At 37.3% G+C, this 23487-nt stretch overlaps 1 protein-coding gene across 1 annotated transcript in view; it reads left to right on the top strand.

Annotated features, from left to right (window-relative positions):
* The window catches only part of LOC140934537 (uncharacterized), a 125414-nt gene extending 104548 nt beyond the window's left edge, over positions 1 to 20866 (top strand). Inside the window, exons 7-12 of the mRNA XM_073384144.1 lie at positions 1175 to 1198; positions 4975 to 5036; positions 9534 to 9835; positions 11582 to 11831; positions 13525 to 13807; positions 20730 to 20866. Of these exons, the coding sequence (XP_073240245.1) occupies positions 1175 to 1198; positions 4975 to 5036; positions 9534 to 9835; positions 11582 to 11831; positions 13525 to 13807; positions 20730 to 20866 (1058 nt within the window). The remainder of the gene's footprint in view (positions 1 to 1174; positions 1199 to 4974; positions 5037 to 9533; positions 9836 to 11581; positions 11832 to 13524; positions 13808 to 20729) is intronic.
* Positions 20867 to 23487: the final 2621 nt, after the last annotated feature.

Here is a 23487-nt window from a genome sequence, read left to right on the forward strand (position 1 = left end):
TGATATCATCTTGAAGCAATTTTATGATCGCATCTCGAGTCTAACATGTATCTGTAAGGTGCGATCAGGGTTTAAAATAGTACTGTAAACGTAAAAATGAAATATGTTTTTTTTACTTTACTTACAATCCCGGTCATAATTACTTGAAAATTTTAAGGAAACACATGACAGAGGGTACACGTGTTGCTTCTACCTCCTTCCTCTAATAACACAGATGGAAAGATAGAGGGAGTGAGAAGGGGTGGGAGGTGGGGTTAGGGGTAAAGATCTGTAAGGTAGCCTTCCAGCGATTATGATTATGACCGAGATTGTGTCTGCTGATGTTCAATTTATAAGATATGACAATTGTAGATGTTTGTAAAAAGTTTAAATCTCGTGAATGTCTCTCATGGCTGTTGCATACTTAAACATTAGTGCCACTAGTACTAAGAGATTCAAAGTTGCGTCAAACCGTCACGATAATGAAAGATTTCTTATTTGCGTATGATAGAGTCGTTTAGATTTGTTGAGCGTGTCTAAGTGTAGCATAGCCGTTGCTAGTGATTAAGAAATTTTCGTTATTAAACCACACTCATGGCTTATCGATTCGTACTATTGTTTCCTCGGTGGTCCGCTGATCGTCATTATTGCGATGACTGGTCGTTTGCGTTCACTCACCTAGAATCACCTGATTAGAAGTCATGTGAATTAATGAGGATCGTAGAGCGCTTAATAGTGAACTTACCCAAGAGGAAGGCGGAGTAAAGAAGACAGCAAACCGTGTGTGACAAGCGTCGAATGGTTTTGTTTCAAAACGCTCTTCGCCAAATTTCCCCGTTTTTTTTAACAGATGTTTTGTTTGTGAACATCACGACGGGTGTCAGTAAAAAGGGGGGATCGGGTTCGGGATCGGAGCCTCCCTAACTTTAGCCCTCACCTTAAAACAGCATTATTTAAAAAAAAGATAAATCCCGACTCCGACCCAGGCCCGACCCCGAGTTTTTCTGACACCCGATTACAACAAAGACGTACGTTATAACCCTGCCACGTTTGTCACGCCCGAAAGTTTTCAGTTCTCTTCCATTGTGCCATCCTGTTACGTAAGCTCGCTAATGCCCGATGTTAGCAAGCAGGAACGGAGAAATCATAATGGTTTATGAATTATGTTTTGGTTTTTCTATTTTTTAAATTGCAGCTGTAGAAATTGTAGAATTACAAAGTAAGTAGAATAACATCCAGCGGTAGTTATAATATATTTGGAGATTAAAAGATTTCATCGCCATTGACATTGCCTCACGTTATTATCGTACTGTCTTTTCATTGCGAAATATACTGTCAATCTTTTGTAAGCCCTTCTTGGGTACACCCATTCTGACCCTTGAATTCTGACTACACCTAGTAATAAAGAGAATCACAGCCATTAATTTTGCCCCAATTAAGCGAGTATTAGTTCCAGAATATGGAACATTTTTCCTTGTGGAATGCTCAGTCCTAGGCTTTTGAATCCGGAATACAACTCAAGGAACCCGGAATTCAAGTTCCAATGACAAGGACCGGAAATCCGTATCTAGCATCCAGAATCCACAGCTTGGAATTCAGAATTCAAGACTGACTTGGATTCCCTTACAACAAATTGGGGCGATCAATTGAAGCACATTAGAAGACACGTTCAGACCAAGTACTTTTACGCGGTGATAACTTTATTCCCTCTCACCAAAAAAATGTTACCGTTTTTCGGAGTTTGATTGAGCATAAAGTCCCTCGCAATCAATTCTTTATTGAAAGGGAATCGTCGTTTCAAAGACAATGGCTGAGAAATAAAAAACCAAAAAAATCAACCTGTCGGTACTGGCAAAATATAGCCTGTCATCAAGCAGGAATTTAGGTAGCGCGAGAAAACAGCCGACATTCACCGGCGCCACCACTGGTTTCCCCGCGAAATGATGACTGAGAAACGAGCGCAGAAATTTCATACTGATGACACATTATTATACACAGATCTTGGTAGTGCTTTTGATTAGTTGAAGCCAATTTCCCACGCAGCACGACAACCACGCGAGGGACCTAAAGCAAAATCTCGTCTGCGCATGCCCTTATTATAAATGCACCGCTAGAATTGAAAACTACTTGAAATCTCCTTTCTTTTGATGTATAATTTGCCTTTGTTGGAGAGCAGTTTGGCTCGATAAATGGAATTTTAAAGTAGCTAGTTAAAGTTCTTAGCCATTTTCGTGTGTTTGCTCTGCAAAATTGAAAATTACAAGTCCATAAATAAAAGTTCATTTTGTTTTTGCGTTGAGTTATGGACACATATTTCAGTCTTAATTTAATTGACAATGTCTATTTCTTCCATTTGTTTATTACTTGAAAAATCAATAGAGATTACCACATTTTACATTTAAAAATTCAAAGAAGCCTGAGGAACCCTAGCTATTCTCTCCTTTTAAAAAGAGTTTTGCTTATCTCAGTCACTCCAGACTTTATTATTATAAATAAGACTTTATTATAAATTTTCAAAAGAATATTTTTACAAGTGTCCTGGCACCGCAAATAGCTGTAGCTAGTCTAGGCAGGCCACGAATGATACAGAAAGAAAATAGCTGCAGTAAAATTAAGGTAAAAAAAAAAGAAGTAGAAAGCAAGAGAGATTCATCAGCTTTAAAATAATTATGGAGCGGTTAACTAATTGCAAAAATTATAATCTTACGAAGAAAAACATATGAAAAAGATGCATCTAAAACTCCAAGGAGGAAAAGAAAACAAAACATTAGCTCGCCGTTTTTATAGGTAGGAATTACAAAATAAGTATCGTCAGTCTCCAGTATATTAAGCAATGACGCACGAATATTAAATTTGAATTTGTGTTCTGAAAGTGTGCGCAACTTGGTCGGTATCTCATTCCATAATTTGGCACCGAGTCTCGAGAAAGAGCTTTTTTTATTTCAAGATTCGATTTTTTTATATAAAAGTTTTGAGATGTAGACGACTTAGTGCCGTATGAATGTACACAAGAAAGTGGGAGGAACAATTCCTGAATGTTTATAGGTACTACGTTCTTTCTCAAGTCAGACATTGTTTCTGCTAGTAGCTGATAGTAGAGAAAGTTAATTGGTAATGTTTTTGTATTGATAAAGAGAGAAATGGGATAATCACGCGGTTTAGCAAAGTGAATAAAGCGAAGAGCGCGTTTCTGAAGGACTAGAAGTTTGTTTAGTTGTGATTTGCTCGCTTGACCCCATACAATTACACCGTATCGAAGATAGGGTGCTATCGATCAGAGAGTGATAAATGGAACTAAGTATGCTAAAGGGAAAAAAATGTCGCAATTTCGATAACAGCCCAACAGTTCTACTGATTTTTTAAAGAATTGTGTCGATGTGGTTATTTCAAGAAAGTATACCAGATTACCATACATGGAGCGAATCAGTGTCTAAACAAATGCCTGATTCATATATAGCAAACTTTTTTTTTCCATTTCGTGTTTTTGTTTTAATTTGGGGTTTGTGATTCTGTTTTGCATTTTGTTTTCGTTTTTTGGGTAAGTTTCTGTTTAATATTTTGGGATATACGTCACTCAGGCCTGGTGGGTGATTCTATTTTGGATTTGTTTGTGTTTCTCTTTGGGGATAGTGTATTTCTGTTTGGGATCTTTGTTTCTCCGTCCAGATTGACGTTGGGTTATCATTTTCCGTTTTGGCTATGTGTGTTTCTGTGCGGGGTTAGCGGGTTATGTTTTCGAGTCTTGTTTTTTGTTTTTGTTTCTTTTGGCGACCATATTTATCTACTATGAGGAAAACATATCATTGACCTTTCGTAAAACGACATGCTCAGCCAGTCATATCGATACCTAGAAGCACACCCTCTCTCCTTTATCTCTATATGTTTCTTGTAAGAAGAGGGCATGAGGTATATATTTGTCAGATCTCGTGTATTAATGCCATAATACAGTATTTTTTTTCGTATTAGCTAAGATACAATACCTATGAAATGCAATGTCCCTTTTGCCTGATCATTTGGTTAAATGTTCTTTTCACGGTTTTCTGATGCTTGAGTTTGTATGTGAACGAAACATAACCGATTCAGGTAGAAAACATTTAACTTAATTTCTCTAATTTACGTTTTTTTCTTTTTCGTTTTTGTGGCGGATAATAATGAAGAAATGAATATCTTGTTTTAAAACTCTCATAAGATCCATGATCAAAGGAAGTGATCAGTAGTTGCCACTGAGTAAGAGAGAAGTCATTAGATATGAATGTATTAAATTTTTTAGTACACAACAACCCTCAAGCATTTACTGCTTTAATATTCATCGCGTTAAAATAAAGGATATTGATTAATTAATTCATTCATTCATTCATTCAAGTCCTCAACACATAAAAATCGTGCGTTCTGGGCGAATCTTTGCTGACGTCTTTGTTTAAATTTTGTTGCCTTATCGTTAAAATTTTATAAAAAGGACTAAACAAGAGTTAATCACCTTTGAAAACTGAAATAAAACTCAACACAAGCAACTGCCAATATTGAATGACAAGATTGAATAAAAAATCTGTACAATTTTTAGCTTTTTTCATGTAGTACTTAAGTAACTATTAGCCATCAAGGAACGCATAATTTCTGGATGTAAAAGAGTTTATTCGACCATCAGTCTATTTGTAAAATTTTGACTTTTTAACATCATATATCAGAAAAGAAAGAAAAAGAACCGAAATTTTCGGAGAGAGTGTAATTCAGCTATTTTTTCTCACTAATAGTTTATGAAATGACACTTTTGTAACTTTATTAGAAAACTAGAAGTGGGCGCATTTACGTCACCATCACACTCCAATAGTAGCATTGCGTTTGAGTAAAGAGCAGGAAGTGTCGATACTCGATACTTAACGGCCATTGGACGAAAATAGGCGAGCGGAAGATCAGGTGAGAGACCCTGGGAACGAATTGAGGTAAATATTACTGAATTCAGAAACTGTTCATAATTTTGTTTCATACAACTCGAAGGAGATCTCCTAAAGCAGCAGGAATTAGTCAAACTCTTCAGAAACAGAAATTTCTTCCGCAAGGTAAGATGACTAAAAACCGTGCTTGAAACATCCTTGCTAAGAGGGAGAGCGGAAAGTTTTAGCGTACACCACCAAAACTATCAAAAGCGATCATTAAAAAAATCAATATTTTAGGGTTAAAGACTGATGTGAATGTCATAGCATCGAACAAAAATTAAACGCTCTCACAGGCTTTAATGTGTAATAGAAAAATAGAAGACTTCACTTAGCTGAATTTGAGTTGGAACATTTTAGAAGACCTTTAATAGGAAAAGAAATACACAAACAACAACAAAATTAACAGACAGACAAATCATCAGAACACTAACTCGAGCCGATAGCTTAGAGTATCTTATAAGCAAGGAAAAAGGGTATAATTGGATTCAAAATACTGAAAAGCTGTTTCTTTAATGGCAGATGTGTAAATCGTCTATGTAATTAAGCGATCAAATGGTTTGAACTCTAATTTATTTTATTTTGAGGTTACTCTCGTCACTAAGACCGTGTCGTTGCGCGTATTTAAGGTCTCTAGATAGCAAGATTTTTCAGTGGTTTCCGTCTTAATATCTCTTAATCAGTGAATATTTTGTGTAATATCAAATTTATGTTGAGAACTGTGAGTATTAAGCACCGATAGGAACTGACTCTTTTGTAAATGTCGCACCAAAATTTTTAATGGCATTTCTTTAACGAAATATTGATGAGGATCACAGAACCAGAAAAATGTAACAGTAGATAGAAACATGGTTTTCATTTTTGCTTTCACCTGATTGCCATATCTTTATTTTTAGAGGACTGAACACGCACAGACAAGCTTGAAGTATTATGGCGGTAAGTCAAATTCAGTAGGCTCTCTGGCCGTTGCATCCGTCGTATACACCACAAAACCATTTAATTTTTTGCACGTTATTCTGCGTATTTCCCTTTAGTTTTACTTCATTTTCGGTCATGAATCTGTCAAAACGCGGTGTCAGTTGAATGTTTTGTGTAAACGTTTGAGCAATTATCACCAAAAAGATTAAACTTCATGGCTAACTGATCAACTTCTAAATAATCAAAATCATTTCAGCCATAGTCGTTCGTGGTGTGACCAAACTGTTCTTTAAACATGATGTGAACAGTGTTTTAAAAGCACTGTCAAGTCCTGGAGTAATCCCAACCGATATCACTAATCCGTTGTTAGGCTCTACTGTTTTTTTTTTTTAAAGGGGTATACTTCCCCACTTAAAGCGTTTACTGCTTCGGTATTAACAAAGATATCAGGGAAAGGTTACCACAGTTGTACTATATATAGATAAAAAGTTGTTATGGTACATGTTTTATTGACATCAGAGTTACCATGGAAACGTGATGACGCTACGTTATTTACTTGCCTTTGTATTTCTCGGTACCAGGAGTTTTTTTTTTTTTTCAAAAATCGTTTAAGGGTGCTTGCACCTCGTTTAGTTGCCTTGATTATGACAAAGGTTGAGCAAATTCTATGAGAGCGTTTTCGAAAGATATTAAATAAAGTTTTAAAGGTAAGAAAAACACTGAATGAACACGCTATCGATATAATTAGCTACTATCTAAAGAAAATGATGAGGTCTGAAACTGATGCAGCTTCATCTTATAGTGGTTTGATTTCATCTGAATCTTCGCACGAAAAAAGAGGGAGATTGCTTCGGTCGATTGCGAGAAAAAAGAATTTGATTAGACTACGTTCGGCTGCTTTAATTTCTTTACCGTTTTTGAGTGTAATTTTGTCCATGCCTACAAATCTCTACTTGCGGTGAGAAAATATATCTAACGCCCTTTTAGAGTTCTGTAAGCTTATATCAAACCTGATACTAGATCAGATCATTGTCTCAAATCTTACAAACGTGCATAAACTTGGCGCATAAATTAACTGTGCTCGCCTTGATGAAATTAGATATATATATTATTATATAAACACCAATGAAATACTAAGTGAGCGATCGCGCGAAAACTAAGTTGATATCTTTACATGTGAAAATAACATGTTATCTTCACATGTAAAAATATCACCGTTGCTATGGCTTCATAATAATCCGCACCTTTCAGACCAAAACACTGTTTAAGTAAAATGGTTTGTTATTTTATTGGTTTTTATATAATAAATAGAGCATTACATGGTCGCTTGTGTTGAAAAAAATATATCACTTGAGACTTTCAAACCCTGACTTACGCTTCAAGCAAGCTAGGTGAAAAACAAAAACGATGCCATCCGAAATCGGTTCCGACTTTGACAAGCGACGCATTTCTCAAGCAAAATCCCAATAAACAAACCAGCCATGAATATTAGAAGACTTTTGACTCTTACTATTTCATTTAGTACATCCAGTGGAGAAAGACAGTTAAAAACATCACAAGTTGATACAAAACTCTGTCAGCTTTAGCAGTCAAAGTAAACAGGTTTCAAGATGCTGCATAAGTTTTCCATGTGGTCAGGTGATGCTGGTCAGCGGATACCAATTGATCACAACATTGGGGTTCCCAAACTAGCTAGGAAGTGTGAGAGTAAAGATTGATTTCCCTGTGGTACGGACGGACGGTCGCTCGGGCGGTCGGGAGGTGCACGGACACGTAATTGCCAAATATTCTGGGATGGGTAGATTTACTTAGCTATGGGGCTCCACCCACGCGCGTGCGCTTTGCACGCGCTTGTCAGCTCCGCTATCAAAATAAATAGGGCAATTCAAAAGGGAAATTAATCGAGTGTTGCAATCATCTGTTTCCCACTCGGCAATCTTATAAAACAGTAAATAAAGTGCACACATATATATTTTTTAACTAAAATATTTGCTCGCAACTTTGTACATCACTAAATGACTCTACGGAGTTTTAATATACTTGTATGTATATGAATGTAATGGGGCTTTAAATGTCACAAAATTTCCCCCCAGAGTTTGTGTTTACAAGTGAGCGTCCTCATTACATGTATTCACCGGCATTGTTTTCAAGTTTCACATGCACGCGCACAACTGAAGCAAATGTAACAATGAATATAAGGTGCAGAAAGGAAACATAAGTGCAAATAACCTTTTGTACAGCGATTTATTCCTGCGTCCTTCATGATGACAAAGTGACGCTACAGACATTGTTTTCACCATTTCTGCTACAATAGCTTATTCCGGAGATTTCTTCAGAAAGTAATCGAGGGTCCTTTTGAATGCAAATTAAGTTGTCCACGTGTTTATGAAACTTAAAACAAAGTGAGTAAAGAGGACACTCACTCTGGAGGGAACATTTGTGGCATTTGATATCCCCATTTAATTGCCTTCCTAAGTTTTAAGTGTCCTTGAAACTTGGAGGAGATGTACATTGATGATTAATCGCGGGATTGTCAGGTTTTCAAAACAATTTGTCAAGCGGTCTTTGAATGAACGTGAAATTTGTAGGCGTGGACAAAATTATATCAAAAAATTGTAAAGAAAGTAGCCGAAAGTAGGTTAATCAAATTCCTCTGTCTCGCAATCGGCCGAAACAATCTCCTTCTTTTTCCGTACAAAGTTTCAGATAGACTCAAACCGCTATGAGACGAAACTTCATTTTCAGACCCTATCATTTTCTTCAGATATTAGCGAATTATGCCGATGACATGTTTATTCATTGTTTTTATGACCCTTAAAACTTTTTTTCAAAATATTTCGAAAACGCTCTTATTAATTTTGTTCAAACTTTGCCATAGTCGATGCAACTAAGGGAAGTAATTATAAAAGCTCTTTTAAGCGATTTCTGAAAAAAAAAAAAAATCCTTGTGCCGAGAAACACAGAGGCAATTCAAAAACATAATGGAGTCATTTTGTTGCCATGGCAACTCTGGTGTCAATATAGCATGGATCATATCAAATTTTCATCTTTATATAATACAGCTGTGGCAACGTTTTTTCGATATCTTTGTCAATGTCGACGTAGTAAACACTTAAATTGGGAAAGTATACTCCCTAAAAAATCTAGTCGAGCCACCTTAATGAAACTACAAACAAGGAAAGAAGAGATACACTCCTGTTTATAGATAAGGATATGAAATTTATGTTACTACCCACCTTTTGCATTTTTTAGCACAGGAAAAACAAATATTTAAAGCTGCGATGTCACTGCGTCCAAACGGGTGTAGCTAAACGATAAAACGGTGGCCATGTAGGAGTTGAAATCTTTTCTTACGTTGTCAAATCCTTTTTTAGTAACGATCCCGATATTTTTTGACCAGCGTAAACCGGTATATCCCACTAGGCGTGTGCATCAGGTGACTCATACACTGGTTTACATGTAGTTGTTACTCTGCTACTCTGCATAAACCTCTTTGGCTTCTTCTTTGAACCGCCGGTTTAAGTTCTCGCCTCGCCTTGCTTTTTATACGTTATGTAACGAGCCTCCAGTCTTCGTTACTTTCACTTTTGTCCGGTTTCTATGTAATTAACCAGCTCCGTGGAAGAGATCTTCCTACATTTCTAGCACTATCATCATCATCATCATTATAATTATAACTATTATTATTATTGTCTCACATTTTAGTTGATTGACAAGTTGTTACGTGAATTCGCAAAGGAAAATTTTGGCGATAAAGAGGGTCATTATCTCCCTGTTGTCCATGGCCGAACTCAAGATATAAAGTTATTTACTCTGGTGGTAAGGAAATCTAGGTACGTTCTGGAACGTCCGTTCAAACGATATACATACACGGTTGTGGCGGGACTAGAACATTACGTAGCAAATGGCAAGAGGGAAGAATATGAAGCCCTGAAGAACAAAAAGGTTCAAAAACATAATGAGATGGCATCAGTGGAGGAAAGTGAAGATGGCAGCGGTGCTGCAAGGTAAATTAACGTCACTGAAACATTACCCTGTAACATTTACTAGTTTTTGCCTAGTTACAGTTATTTATGTTCATAACTTACTTTAACCTGCATCAATGGCTTTCTCAAGCTCAATTTGTTATCTCGCAAGAGACTGAATAGTAGTAGTTTTTTACTCTAGATTTTTTTGTGAACAAATTTGCACCGTAGTCGCTCAAAATGTTTGATTCTTAAAATCTTATACAATTTACATTGATAACTATAAATTCATTTATTTAAGTGTGATGAGCTTTTAGTAGCTATTGTCACGCCATTTGGCTATCATTTATGACTCTATGCTCACTAAATCCGTGTGCAGAGAAATGCAAGCTAATTTATACCAAAGGATAAATTAAAGTTAATGTGATATAGCCATACCAGTAATCCTTTTAGAGGAATAAACCAGCCCACTTCCTTTCACGGGTTACTTCCGGCGTGTGACCCCTATCGCACTAACTAATTTGCTCAGCCAATCAGATAAAAGCTGTCGCATGAACAGTGATACAGTAAAACAGCAGTTCATGCGCTTTTTGTCGTGGAACAAAATAATCTACCACACGCCTTTATCGCTATTTGATTCTCTATGATGGTTTTCTTAGTTTTTTATCCTTTGTTTTTTTGCTTTATCGCTGCAATCCTGAGAACAGCATATGGGACTAATTATTGTTTCATTCACTGAAAATCCATGGACAGTTGTCATGAAGATATGACAATAAAAGAACAGGATTTTTCACCAAGGAGAATCATTCTAAGCTGACACCCCAACACGAATTGCACTTAGTAATATATTTTCAGCTTGTATTAGCATATTTTAGTTCAGCCTCTCTCCCCCGAGGTTCTTATGAAGTTTCTGCTTCTTCCTTCGGGAGGATTCAGGTTTCCTCCTAAAATAAGAAGGGGTTTTTCCTGACGGGTAGAAGACACCCAATCATAACAACTAAGATTAGTGATCACACTTGCATATATTCAGTTGACCATGGGCCTACGATGAAGTGCTCACATGCTTGTGACCTTTGCACCATAGACTCTTGTTACTCCTTAATCCAGGGAATTGGTAATCAACAGAGTTCTTTTCATCCCTCTGTACCCAAGGGGGATTATCACCTCTCAATCTTAACCTTGGGAGATTATCACTCCGAGGGAGGATTACCACCTCTCGCTACCCCGGGGGATTATCACCCCCTAGAGAGGATTATTACCTCTCACGACACTGAGGGATTATCACTCCGAGGAAGGATCGTCACCTCTCGCTACCCGGGGGGATCATCACTCCGAGAGAGGATTAGCACCCCCACTACCCTGAGGGATTATCACTCTGAGGGAGGGTTATCACCTCTCTTTACCCTGGGGGATTATCACTCAGGCAGAAGGTTATCACCCCTCACTACCCTGAGGGATTATCACTCCGAAAGAGGATTATCACCTCTCACCACCCTGGGGGCTATCACCTCCTGGAGAAGATTATCAACTCTCATGAACCTGAGGGATTATAGCCCCCTAGGGGGAATGTTTTGTGTTACGAAAGTCATTGTAACTCTTTATTCCCTTAAGAAGTACTGTAGAATGTAATCAGTTGTAAAAAAAAGTCCCCTCCCTTAATTATCGTCAATGTATTTTTCTATTAATGCAAATTTACCCAGTAGTACAGTACCAACATTCTGTCCTGTGTGTAACATGCAAGCAGACTAAATTGTTCCTCAAACGAAATTTTTTTGTTTCTTGATTCAGCTCCTTTGCAGTTGGAGTCCAAGCTGCTAATATTGCCAATATTCAGATCAAGATAAATGAAGATCTGGGATCCCTAGAGCTAGGGGGAATTGATCAGGAATACATACTTGACCCAGACCTACGTGACGTGTTGGCCAAAACAGAACTAGATATTAATAAAACAGAAGTGTTTGAAGACCAACAACTGCGTTTGATAACCTCAGTGATTTACAGTCAGCGATTTGCAGTTAAAGGCAACAGAAAAAACGAGGTATTTTAGCCGTTGAAAGCTATCTTCTTTTTCTTCTTCTTCTTCCTCTTCTTCCTACTATTATGATTATTATGATTATTATTATGATTATTATTATTATGATTATATAGTGATAAACCACACGGTAGAGGATGAAAGGGAGATAGATACATGTAATTAAGACTGTTGTTGTCACCCCCATTTTATCAATAAGCGAGCTCAATCCCTGTGACGCTATGGGTATAGGTTACTTGTGAATAGCTGTTTTGTTTTTTCATAAAACTTTACCGATCTTTACCGCATGTAACTGTCTTGCTTCTGAGCTTGTTGTTTTTCCAGATTAGGACCATGATTACAAAACCGGGTTGGCCCTCCTTTTTTCGAAACGTGAAAAGGAGATTAAGAAGAATGAACCCTGTGTTATGATTACATGCAACCAATTTGGCCAGTTTAGCTGAGATGCCGGTATCGGGGTGGCGTAAAACCGGGATAAAATTCGGCTCCACAAAAGCAAGCCAGTCGGGCTGATGTAATCAGGCTCTAAAAGCCAGGCCCATTAAGGGGGTGCTCCGGATTTTAATTAACGGGGATGATTGAAGGGGGACAAAAATCTAACCCCTTAAATATCCCTAGGCCTTCCAACAAAACCCCCAAAGGTACCCTGGACCAAAAATTAATTCACCCCAAACAATCTCAGGGCTAAAAGAGAAGCTCCCATTGATAAATTTATAATTTAAATCAAACAATTAACCTGTAATTCACAAATCAGTTAGCGTTAGGGCACATTCATGTGAATTTTGAGGGAAAGGCTGAGTGACTTTAGAGAAAAAGAATTTGCAAACAGTTCAAGAAATAAACAAATTTTACATCGAGTTAATAGTCTTTACACCCAAAAAATAGCAATCATCTTCGATTAGAAAAGTCGTAACGGCAGGCTCGAAGTCCTGGCTTTGATGTTAGTTTATCTCGAAAGTTCCAGAAACTTCCTTGTTGCACGTTTTATGTGTTCCTGTTCACTTTTTTCTTTCGATGCCTCTCATTTTCACCTTGATGGCCGCTGGCATTTCCCCTTTTCCTCACCGCCGTTATAAAATTTTGATGTTTTTCTTTGGAAGAAATTGGTCGCCTTTGTTTTTTACTCTCACTCTAGCTCTTTCTCTATCAACCACGACAATGTAGACATTAAAATTAAGTCGAAAGAAAGAATCCGCTTTGTTCTTGTTGTTTTTATTGCTAAAAGTCTGGAAAGCTATGCGATTTACCACCGAAACGTGTCGAAACATGCGAGTGCTAGAAATGCGAAATTTTATCCCGGCTAACATGAGGGGGTGGACGTAAGTAGGAACGTACGCCTCACGATAGATCTTCTCAGAACCAAAATTTCTTGGATGCATAGATTATCAAATTTTTTTACACATGGTGCTCCTCTACGCGCCCTTCGCGCACGCGAGAGCTCCGCTGTTACATGTTAAACAGCCTCAAAACAGGTTTAGTTGTGATTCGCAGAACCACGAGGCGGGGATACGCAGGCACTACCACGAATCTTCAGATTGTGTTGAATACCCAAAAAATCTCTTTCAAATCAAGCCATATTATCCCCGTCACTTGAGATCCACAGTACGCCCCCTTCCCCCCGGGCCAGGCTTTCTTAAAATCTCGCTATTGCGTAGTCAAAAACACTCTATTCAATGACTTGTTTGTATCAATTTTAAAGGTGGAAACAGATGCAGGAATCAATATCCATGGGTATGTCCTCTCTCAAATAAAAGGAACATACAAAAATGTGACTATCCCTCCAAATATAGCAACAAGGGCGAATACACGTGGTCCAATCCTGTTCCAGTGTTGCCGTGTCGTCTTGAACAAGGACAAAAATGGATTGGAAATCCCCAAGGGAGAGTTTGTTGGTAAACCTGTAAACAGATGTAAAGAAGACGAGGAGGAGTACAAAAACACCGCAGTCAGCTTGGTGGGCGACATGGAGAGCTCTTTCATAGGTAAGATCAATATTTGTTTTCGGTTAAACTATTCTGGACTTTTAGTGACCAACCCCGTCCCTAGAGTTATACCTCTCTTTCCACTAATCTGTATGTATTTACATTATTTTACATTTCTCTTAAAATAGTACTCAGGAAGATCTAGAATGGAATACACTTAATTAATTCAAAATGGCGGATCCAAGATGGCTTATGGTTCCAGTTCCTTTAACAATAAATGAGTTCAGAATGACATCACTTCTATTGTTTAATTAGCAATTAATGAATTTGGCTTTCGTAGGATATGAAGAATTAAGCAGATCGAGGAGGGTATTATCTACCGAGGCCGAAGGCCGAGGTGGATAACAACCTCCGAGATTTGGTTCTTAGTTTAAAAAAAAAACAGAGCTGAAACATGCTTACCTGCAGCGATGTTAAGTTCAGCTTCGATACTGTACGTTTAGGTTTGTCCAGCTCCGCAAATATTCTCCAAATAGCAGATGTCGCTTTCTGAGTTGTCTTCTTGCTGTTTTTGTATGTTCTTAGCTATTATTTCGCCTAGTTCCAGCTGTAGTTCTTACTCTTGAAACGAGTGAAATGTCCGCCATTTTTTTTTCACAACCAAAACAACTCAACCTCGCCCCCAGGTCTTCTCGGTAACGGTGACTTCACCTGTAGTGGGCTGCATTTTTAACGTCATTTCCTCCTTAGACAGAAAATTCTTCCAAATTTGGTCGCCAGTAACTGGTTATGGTGAATTATGCGTGTCCTTTAGCCCATCAGAATTGGGGAAATATTTTGAATGAATAATAAAGATTATTAATGTGATGGCCATTATACAGGTTTTCATTTAATTATTCTTCACTTAATTGCTTACTTTGAGACAACACGATGACAGCAATATGATGTCTAAAATTACTTCATTGTGTCCAAAATCTTTGAAGTTAGAGAGGGGGTGGGGCTCTGAAACAACTCCTCCCCCGCCCCCCTCGGGTCTCAGATGGTGCTTTAGACCAACCTTCAACTTCAACTTCAACTTCAACTTTATTTCATAAGACCATTGGTTACAATAGACTGGCCCGCAAAATAGCAATTGCTAATCTAGGCGGACCAGTTAAAAGAAAAATAAATTGAAAGGAAAAGAAAGGAAAGGAAAAGGAAGGAAAACTACAATTTTAAGTTACAATAAATAATATTCTATCACAGTTTTATTTTAATTACATTAAATCTGAACAAGCAAACAAACAAATACTTTAATACAGAAATCACTAAACTATTAATCGAACTTTTTCAACTATTAAGGGCGTCTCAATATAGTCATCTTCTCTTTTTAAGATATCCGAAAGCAATCTGTGAAGTACTTTCCTAAATTTCTTTTTAGGAAGATCTCTAATATGACAAGGCATTTCATTCCAAAGTTTTACACCAAAGCGAGACAAGGAGTTTTTGTGTATTTCCAGCTTTGAGCTTTTGACGTGAAAGTTACCTGAACTAGATGATCTTGTATAGTATGAATGAATTGTTGAGGTTTTTTCAAATAAATTGAGCAGATTTGTTGGTGAATTGTTGTTGTTAATATCTTGCATTAGATTAGCCACAGTTTTATAATACATAAATGACACTGGTAATATGTCAGCGTCTATAAATAGAGGAATTGCGTGTTCACGTATATCCGTAAAATACATCATGCGAAGCACTTTCTTCTGGAGAATTAAAATTTTATTGAGGGACGTCTTGGATGCCTGACCCCAGGCAGCAAGACCATAGTTAATAAAATAACTAAGATAGTACGCGCGCTCTGATTGGCCGAGAGCAGTGTTTGCATGAGAGTATGTAAACATGGTTGTGGCGTCAAGTTGTTTGGCTTTTCGCGCGCTAATCACGCAAGCACCAAATTTGAAAAAGTTTTCGAGTTCAAAACTCGACAAGTTTACTTTATTTACCCTTCCTTCGTCGGCTGAAACATGGAAAATCGTTACAAAGAAGGTGAGTCAATTTTTCTTTGCTTAAGCTGACATTTTAAGCGAGAAAACTCCGTATTTTGCAAAGCATCTTTTTGCAAAACAAGAACTCATTACGCGTGCAAGACTTCGTGGACAAGATTTTGCGACTGGTAAGAATTTCTCTTTTAATCAGTGCCATACAAAGAGTTTTGCGTTTTTTTCTAGGGAAAGTCATTTTAGCAATAGAAAACTTTTTTCCTGTGTTTGCATAGCCTGATATAAACACTCGAGGCGTTGGGAGAATTCTCGACGGTTATGCATAACTGTCTCGAATTCTCCCAACCCCTCTCGTGTTTATATCAGGCTATGCAAACACGGAAAACGTTTTCTATTGCTTAATTAGGTGAGGGTGGATTAATGTTTGGTAAATATAATATATAGATTTAGCCAGGGCTAAAAGCGAAGCTCCCATTAATAAATTTATATTTTAAATCAAACAATAAACTTGTAATCCACAAATCAGTTAACTTAAGGGCACATTCATGTGACTTTTGAGGGAAAGGATAAGTTATTTTAGAGTTAATAGAATAGCAAACATCTTCTATCACATTCAAGAGCCATAATGGCTCTTGATCACAGTAGATTAGGCCTCGAAAATAAATTCTTGGAAAACAAATCAGGCCGCATTTTTTTGCGTTCGACAGGTTTACTTTACAAATTTTTGCCAACAAATCTGAGGGTGTGTAAACCAACCTTTTATACTTTTTATACATCACATCTGAGGTGAAACAGTACTTTTTATCATACAGACCTTGGACAGAATACGGCATTTCACAATTTTTCAATGTTCAGGACGATCAATCGTGGGCTTTTAGCGAAACCGTTCAAAACATTTCCAAAATCACCCATACGGCCAGCCGGTTCTCATTTTTAGTGCGAGCTATCAGTGTGGTCGAGTGTTTGAATGAACTTTAATGGAGATACGCTTCAACATAATGACGAATTTATTATCATTAGTTTTTTGTTATTTAATGGTTCCAGTTATAACGATGTGTAATCTTATAAAGCGTTTGATACGCGCAACATTTCTAAGTACTCCTGCAAGCGATGTTCATGAACGATGAAAACAAACACCACGAACAAGCGATTAAAATTGCAAGAGAGACTACTAACAATCAATAAAAGAAATATAATTCGGTAAAACATTTACAGAGACACAATTTTCATTCACAAAGACAAGTATTAAAGTGTCTCTAAAAATCCTGAGTCTTAAAGCTTAAAGCTTAAGCTTAAGTTTATGTTGTTTTACTTTCAGCCGTCCTCCCGGTGTTTGGTTTTTTTTCAAAGATGAACTCCTCGAAGCAAGAAAATCACTCAAAGTTTCTTTCTACAGCAAAATTTATAACTAAATATTCTTCGGAACGTTTTTTTTCTATTTGCCGTCAGAAAATATATCTGAAGGCCTTTTAAAGTTCTGTAAGCTTATATCAAACCTGATACTAGATCAGATCATTGACTCAAATCTAAACAAACGTGCAAAAACTTGCCGCATAAACTGTGCTCGACTTCATGAAATTAGATAAAACAAAAACAAACATCAAATACAATAATTACTCAGGCTTACCATTCGAGATTCAGTTCCTGAAAGATATCAAGGAAGGCCATGGTTGCTTGAGACTTTTAAACCCTCTTAGGCATTGAGCAAGGTGAAAGACGAAAACGATGCCATCCGAAATCGGATTACCCAATTTTGACAAGCGACGCATTTCTCAACCAAAAACCCAATAAACAAACCAGCCATGGATAACAGAAGACTCTTGATAGCAGCTATATTTCATTTTGTACATCCAGTGGAAAAAGACAGTTAAAAACATCACAAGTTGAGACAAAACTCTGTCAGCTTTAGCTGTCAAAGTAAACAACTTTCAAGATGCTGAATAAATTTTCCGCAAGAACTCACCTGTCAAATTTTGAGCAATCAGAGCATAAAAATTGGACGTAGAGCGTGACCAACGCGTGACCTTGGTGAGAAAAGTCAAAAGCAACTGGCATGTCTTCCCTGCCTGTAAAAACTGGCTGAATCTTAGCTTCCGAGGTCAGTGTGAAATCAAAATTTTAATTGTGCGGCACATATAAAACACAACATATTTCATATGAATTGAAAAAATTAACCTTGAGCCTGCAATCATTTGAAAACTAGTAACTTGTCAGCGGATAACTTCAAAAAATACTCGACCTCGATGGGTCGACACCTGAGCCCGCGATACGATCAGGTGATACTGGTCAGCGGGACCCTGTTTTGACAGCTGTCAATTGATCACATTGATGTGCAATATGTGTGCAATATCAGTCTTCCTGTGCTCCTAAACTGCAGGTAGCTAGAAAGTGTGGGATTGAACATTGGTTGCCCTGTGGTGCGGACGGACGGGCAGCGGGCGGGCGGGCGGACGGTGTACGGTCACGTGATTACCAAATTTTCTGGGATGGGTAGATTTACTTACCCATGGTGCTCCGCAGGCGCGCTTCGCGCGCCAGAGCTCCGCTATAACAGTATATGACGGGGTAAGGAGTGCCGAAGTTTTGAAATTAGTCCAATGGTTTTACTGATTTTTGCCGTAATGGCGTCAATGTGATATTTCCAAGTAAGATTTTTATCAACCAACACACCAAGATATTTAATATAATTTTTGGACTCTAGAGTTACATTTCCATTTTTTTTCGTTATGGAACATGTAGAGGCTCGGTTGGTAAGTGACTTTTTTTTGATAAGGATGAAAGATTACAAAGTTAGTTTTTGTAGTATTGAGAGTTAACTTATTGGATGTTAACCATTCGTAGAGGTTTTGTAATTCGATATTTATTATATTTTCTAGGGACTTTAAGTTTTTATCGGCATAAAGGATACTAGTATCATCTGCGAAGAGATAAAACTTAAGTTTATTCGAGCATTGATGTATGTCATTAACATACAATAAAAAAAGCAACGGGCCGAGCACAGATCCTTGGGGAATGCCATAACTTACGTTGGCTTTGTTTGAAATGTATGGTCCGATTTGGGTAGATTGCATCCGATTATTCAAATACGAGGAGAACCAATCATTAATAATTCCACGAAAACCATAGTGATTAAGTTTGTCAAGCAAAATGTTATGATCGACAGTATCAAAAGCTTTCTTGAGGTCTATGAAGACTCCGCACGAGAAAAGACCTTGATTCATATTAATTTGTATTGCGTTTGCAATGTCTAATATTGCATATTGAGTTGAGTGACCTTTACGAAAACCGTACTGGGAGGAATAAAATAAGTTATGTTTGTCAATGTAATCTTTCATTCTGTTGTACATGATCTTTTCAAAAATTCTGTTAAAGTTAGATAATAAGGATATAGGCCTATAGTTATTCGCATCATTATCTTCGCCACTCTTGAATATTGGAGTTATTTTGGACAATTTAAGTTTTGAGGGGTATTTTCCTAGTGTTACTGAGATATTTAATATTTCTGATAGAATAGGAGCTATGATACTACTTGCAGACTTTCATAGTTTTATGGGAGATGAATATAGACCATAAGACTTGTTGTTTGGTATGGAGAGTATCTGAAATTTCACTTCGTCGGACGTTACCGGTAAGAATAGAAAAGATGAAGATGGTGCTTTGCAATGACTAACGTAATTAAGAAAATGTTGTTGTGGCGTTGGAATTGTGCTAGCTAGCCTATTTCCTACAGACGAAAAATGGTCATTAAGAATATTAGCGATCTGTGAAGGTTCTTTTACGATTTTGTTGCCCTTATTTGGGTCCTTAATAGCAGTTATAATTTTGGTCTTCTTTCTGCGATGCAAGACGTCATTTATTCCTTCCCATGTCTTTTTCAAGTTTAATTTGTTTTGTGGCGTTCGAAATAATCCTGATAGTATATCTTTTTACTTAGACGTATCAGGCTACAAATTTTGTTTCTATAATATTTGTATTTGTCTTCGTCACCGGACACATACAATTTGTTTTAACCATAATGGATGCTTTTAATCCAGTAGTAATCCAAGGCTTAGAAAGCTGTTTGGCTTTACGCTTTGATAACTTTGTAATGGGAGCATGTTTGTTTACAATCTTATTAAATTTCTTATAAAAAGTTGAAAATAATTTGTATGGATCAGTTGCATGATTTACGAGGATACATTCCCAGTCAACCTCAGAGAGTTCCCTATTGAATTGGTCTGCGGAAAAATTAGAAAAATCGCGTATCTTGGTAGTGTACCCTCTATATTTATCTCTTGCTGCTTTGATTATGCAAAATTGAGAGAAGTGATCGCTAATGTCGGAGATGATGTTACCGCTGAGAAGTATTTGTCAGGGTTGTTTAAAAAGATATTATCAATTAACTTAGCTGAGTTCCTATGGACTCGAGTGGGCTTATCAACTGTTGGAATGAGATAGCAATTTTGTAAGGACATTAAGAAGTCATGGCTAATTTGAGATGTTTCGTATTTCAACAGATCTATGTTGAAATCGCCCATGATAAATACATTTTTATTAAGAGATGTCAATTTTCGATGGTTTCTTCGAAGTAAGACATGAACTGATCCGGAGAATTGTGTTGGCGATATATTATACCACAGACAATGTTTTTGTTATTTGCAAAAGATATTTCAATGCAAAGGGCTTGAAAAGCTTCATTAGAGATCTTTTCTAAAACTGTGTAATTTAGTGATTAGTGAATGAAAAGGCCAACACCTCCAGATGCTAGAGGTGTTGGGACAAAGTCGAAAACATATCCCGGTATGCAAGAAAAAGGCCCGTTCTCATTTGAATTCAACCTGGAGGTAAGTGTCCTTCCGCGCTTTTGTCATCATAGAACAGTTTCACCCTTTCAATGCCAGAAGTGGCCAAAGTCAACATTAAACAGGATCCAAATTTTATTTGGCAATTGTGAAATTCAGTGTTATTGTGAACAAAATTCAGCGTATCGTAAGCAAAAGCTACTCTCTACTTTTATATCTTAGATTCGTTCACAAACGAAGATAGCACGAAGCTGGAGGAAATCACAACTTCAGTTTTGAAACCCACCAAGAACAGACAAGAGCGTAAAGAGCGAGTCAAAAAGTACCTTCATTGGGTAAGAACAATTACAAGTTACTAATAATTGGTTCTTTTTACTCTGGAACGAGCAATTGGTTTGAGACTGGGTGAAGGCCACCGCCCCAAAGGTTTTCGCCCAATTTTCCTTTTCAAAATGATTTAAGGCCAGAGTTTCTTCCTTCCAATTACTTTTTAACTTAGAATTCATCAGGTACATATAACTTTGGTTACAATGGATTGTAATGGGTACGGGATATGACGTCATAAGTGACCTAAAGTCAAGCCAGTGTTAAACAAAAATGCCGGGTGAACCAAAGATTCAGTGGCAAAACAACTTTCAAGAGGAGATATTTAAAAACAACTTCATATTCCAGTGGCATAATTAATTATAATTATATAGAGCATAAGGTTTTCGCACAAAACAACAACTTGAGCTACGCGTTAAACCACGCGACATGATTTCCTAGAAAGTACGCAATCCTCCAGTCGAAAGACAACACCATTAGCACAAAGGCATTAAGAGATTAGACGAATTGTTCAAATTATATGAGTTTTCCGCAAGCAAACCGCTTTCCCTACGACTTGAAGTGTGTTGAACGTTTCCTTTATCCTGAATAGCCAATGGTTATGGGCTGTTCAGGGTACCAGTGTTTGCTGAAATCACTAATAGGCATCCATTCCGATGCTATGGTAGTAGTATAGATGGGACCAGTCTGGCCCTTTTTTGAAGTGGTATCTCTTTAGTGAATCAAGGTCGATGACGTTTTTATCTCATGAATTAAAAGTAGTGGTGTCTCAATAAGATATATCGCAAAAGTTATTTTATGTAGTGACTAGTATACGTATAGCCAGTTTGACGGGCTTTTAGTTATTTTTAATATGATGTTACTTGAAGGGATCATTTCCTTATTTGGGTATCACAATATCATACATTATTTTAAGGCGTAGGGATCATGCCGATATTTTTTATGTGATTGGTAGAATACGTTCTCTCGCCCATTCACTTTTAACGTTTGAACAACGAAATAGACGCTAATTCGCCTGCGGCTGACTTGAAATCACTGTTACCTAGGAGCACGATAGATGAGCATGCGCATCAGCAGACACTGTACTGAGCCAATCTACCAATTAAGCACAAAATTTTCAACTCATCGCTTTGCAGTTTGAAGAAGCGCTGTCAACAACGCCAACAGATCCAGAGGGCAAGAGAGTGTTGACTCTTGACAAGCCTCTCAATGATGCAGATTGTGAATTTCTACGAACCATTTATGTACCTGCCACGAAGAATGATTCAACGTTCAGTTTCCCGAAGTTCTTTGACGAAGAAAAACTTCAGGGATATGCAATTGTTTTGAAGATCATCTCTGGTAAGATATGACACGTGACACAGGAAAAACAGGACACGAGAAACTCTCCTGGACTTCTGGTCACTAAAATGAAAACGACATTTTTTCCAAATACAGCTTGTGCTAACTGCTCTGCCAATATGGTTGATTAAATGAAAAACCGACCGGCTTAGAAGTCCCCTTCACGACAAAATTGCAGTGTTCTTCTCTGCAATACTTTAGCTCTTGTGCTATGGAATGATGTAGGTTAATTAATAGAATGATTACGATCACGATAATAATAGCAACCAGTTACTGAGAACTAATCAAAGTCATTAACGCGATAAAAATTATGATTTCGATTGGTTGTAATAAAAATATTTTAGATGATATTGATTATAAGAAGGATTAGGACTATGTCATCGAAGGCCGGATTAAGACCAGACATGTAGAAAATTAAGTAACAAATACGATCACCTCCAGCGAGCCATTTACCATGTTAGCATAGGGAATGTGAGGGCATGGAAAAAGAACCTTTGAAAGCGTTTTGTATTTCTTTTGGATGTACAAGCCAACTTTTTTTCACCATAACTTTTTATGGTCAGGTTTAAGTATATCAATTTTGTTGAAGATTCCGTTTGCCCAAGTTTTAGCTACAGTAAGGTGTTGTTAACAATCATCGCTGGGGGTGAGGGGAATTTGAGCTTTGTTTGATTTTGAGACTGTAGCAATAGTTTTCAGTTATTGATTGTTTTGTAAGTTTTCTTTCTCAATGTACTCAACAGATTTGTCGGAGGAAACCTGGGATGAGATTGAGAAAGTCTGGGCTGAGAAAGACGAGGCTTCGGAGTAAAACAAATGACTGAAATGGCTGACTGCGTTAAGGAACAATTTTGCGATGGCATCTTGTGTCAACGTTGTAGCAGTGAGATGTAATCAGAATTTGAAATAATATTGTTAAAGGGGAAAATACCTTATGTTTAATCCAAGTCATAATCACGCGACAGTCTCAGCACAATTACACACGTGTACCATTGTCTCCATTGAGACTGAACAGAAGGGAAAGGAGTGAAGAGTTCCTTAAGTGTTTTAACAATATTATGACCGGAATTGTTTAAGTGTCTCGTTAATTTTGTAAAACATTGAACACAAGTGAAAGCTATCACAGCTAAAATACTTAAGACTTAAAACATTAATGGTAAGTTTTTAATTTGAACTATATCCACTCAAAATCGAAGAAAAATTATCAATATAAAAGGGATATATCACGGTTTGTGCATCAGATAGGTCTCGTTTATTGTTTGTCTCTTTGTTTTGTGCCACCAATGGTTGCGCACATAAAATCAACACCATCGCC

The sequence above is a fragment of the Porites lutea genome, chromosome 4 (assembly GCF_958299795.1).
Source record: "Porites lutea chromosome 4, jaPorLute2.1, whole genome shotgun sequence".
Lineage (NCBI taxonomy): Eukaryota > Metazoa > Cnidaria > Anthozoa > Scleractinia > Poritidae > Porites > Porites lutea.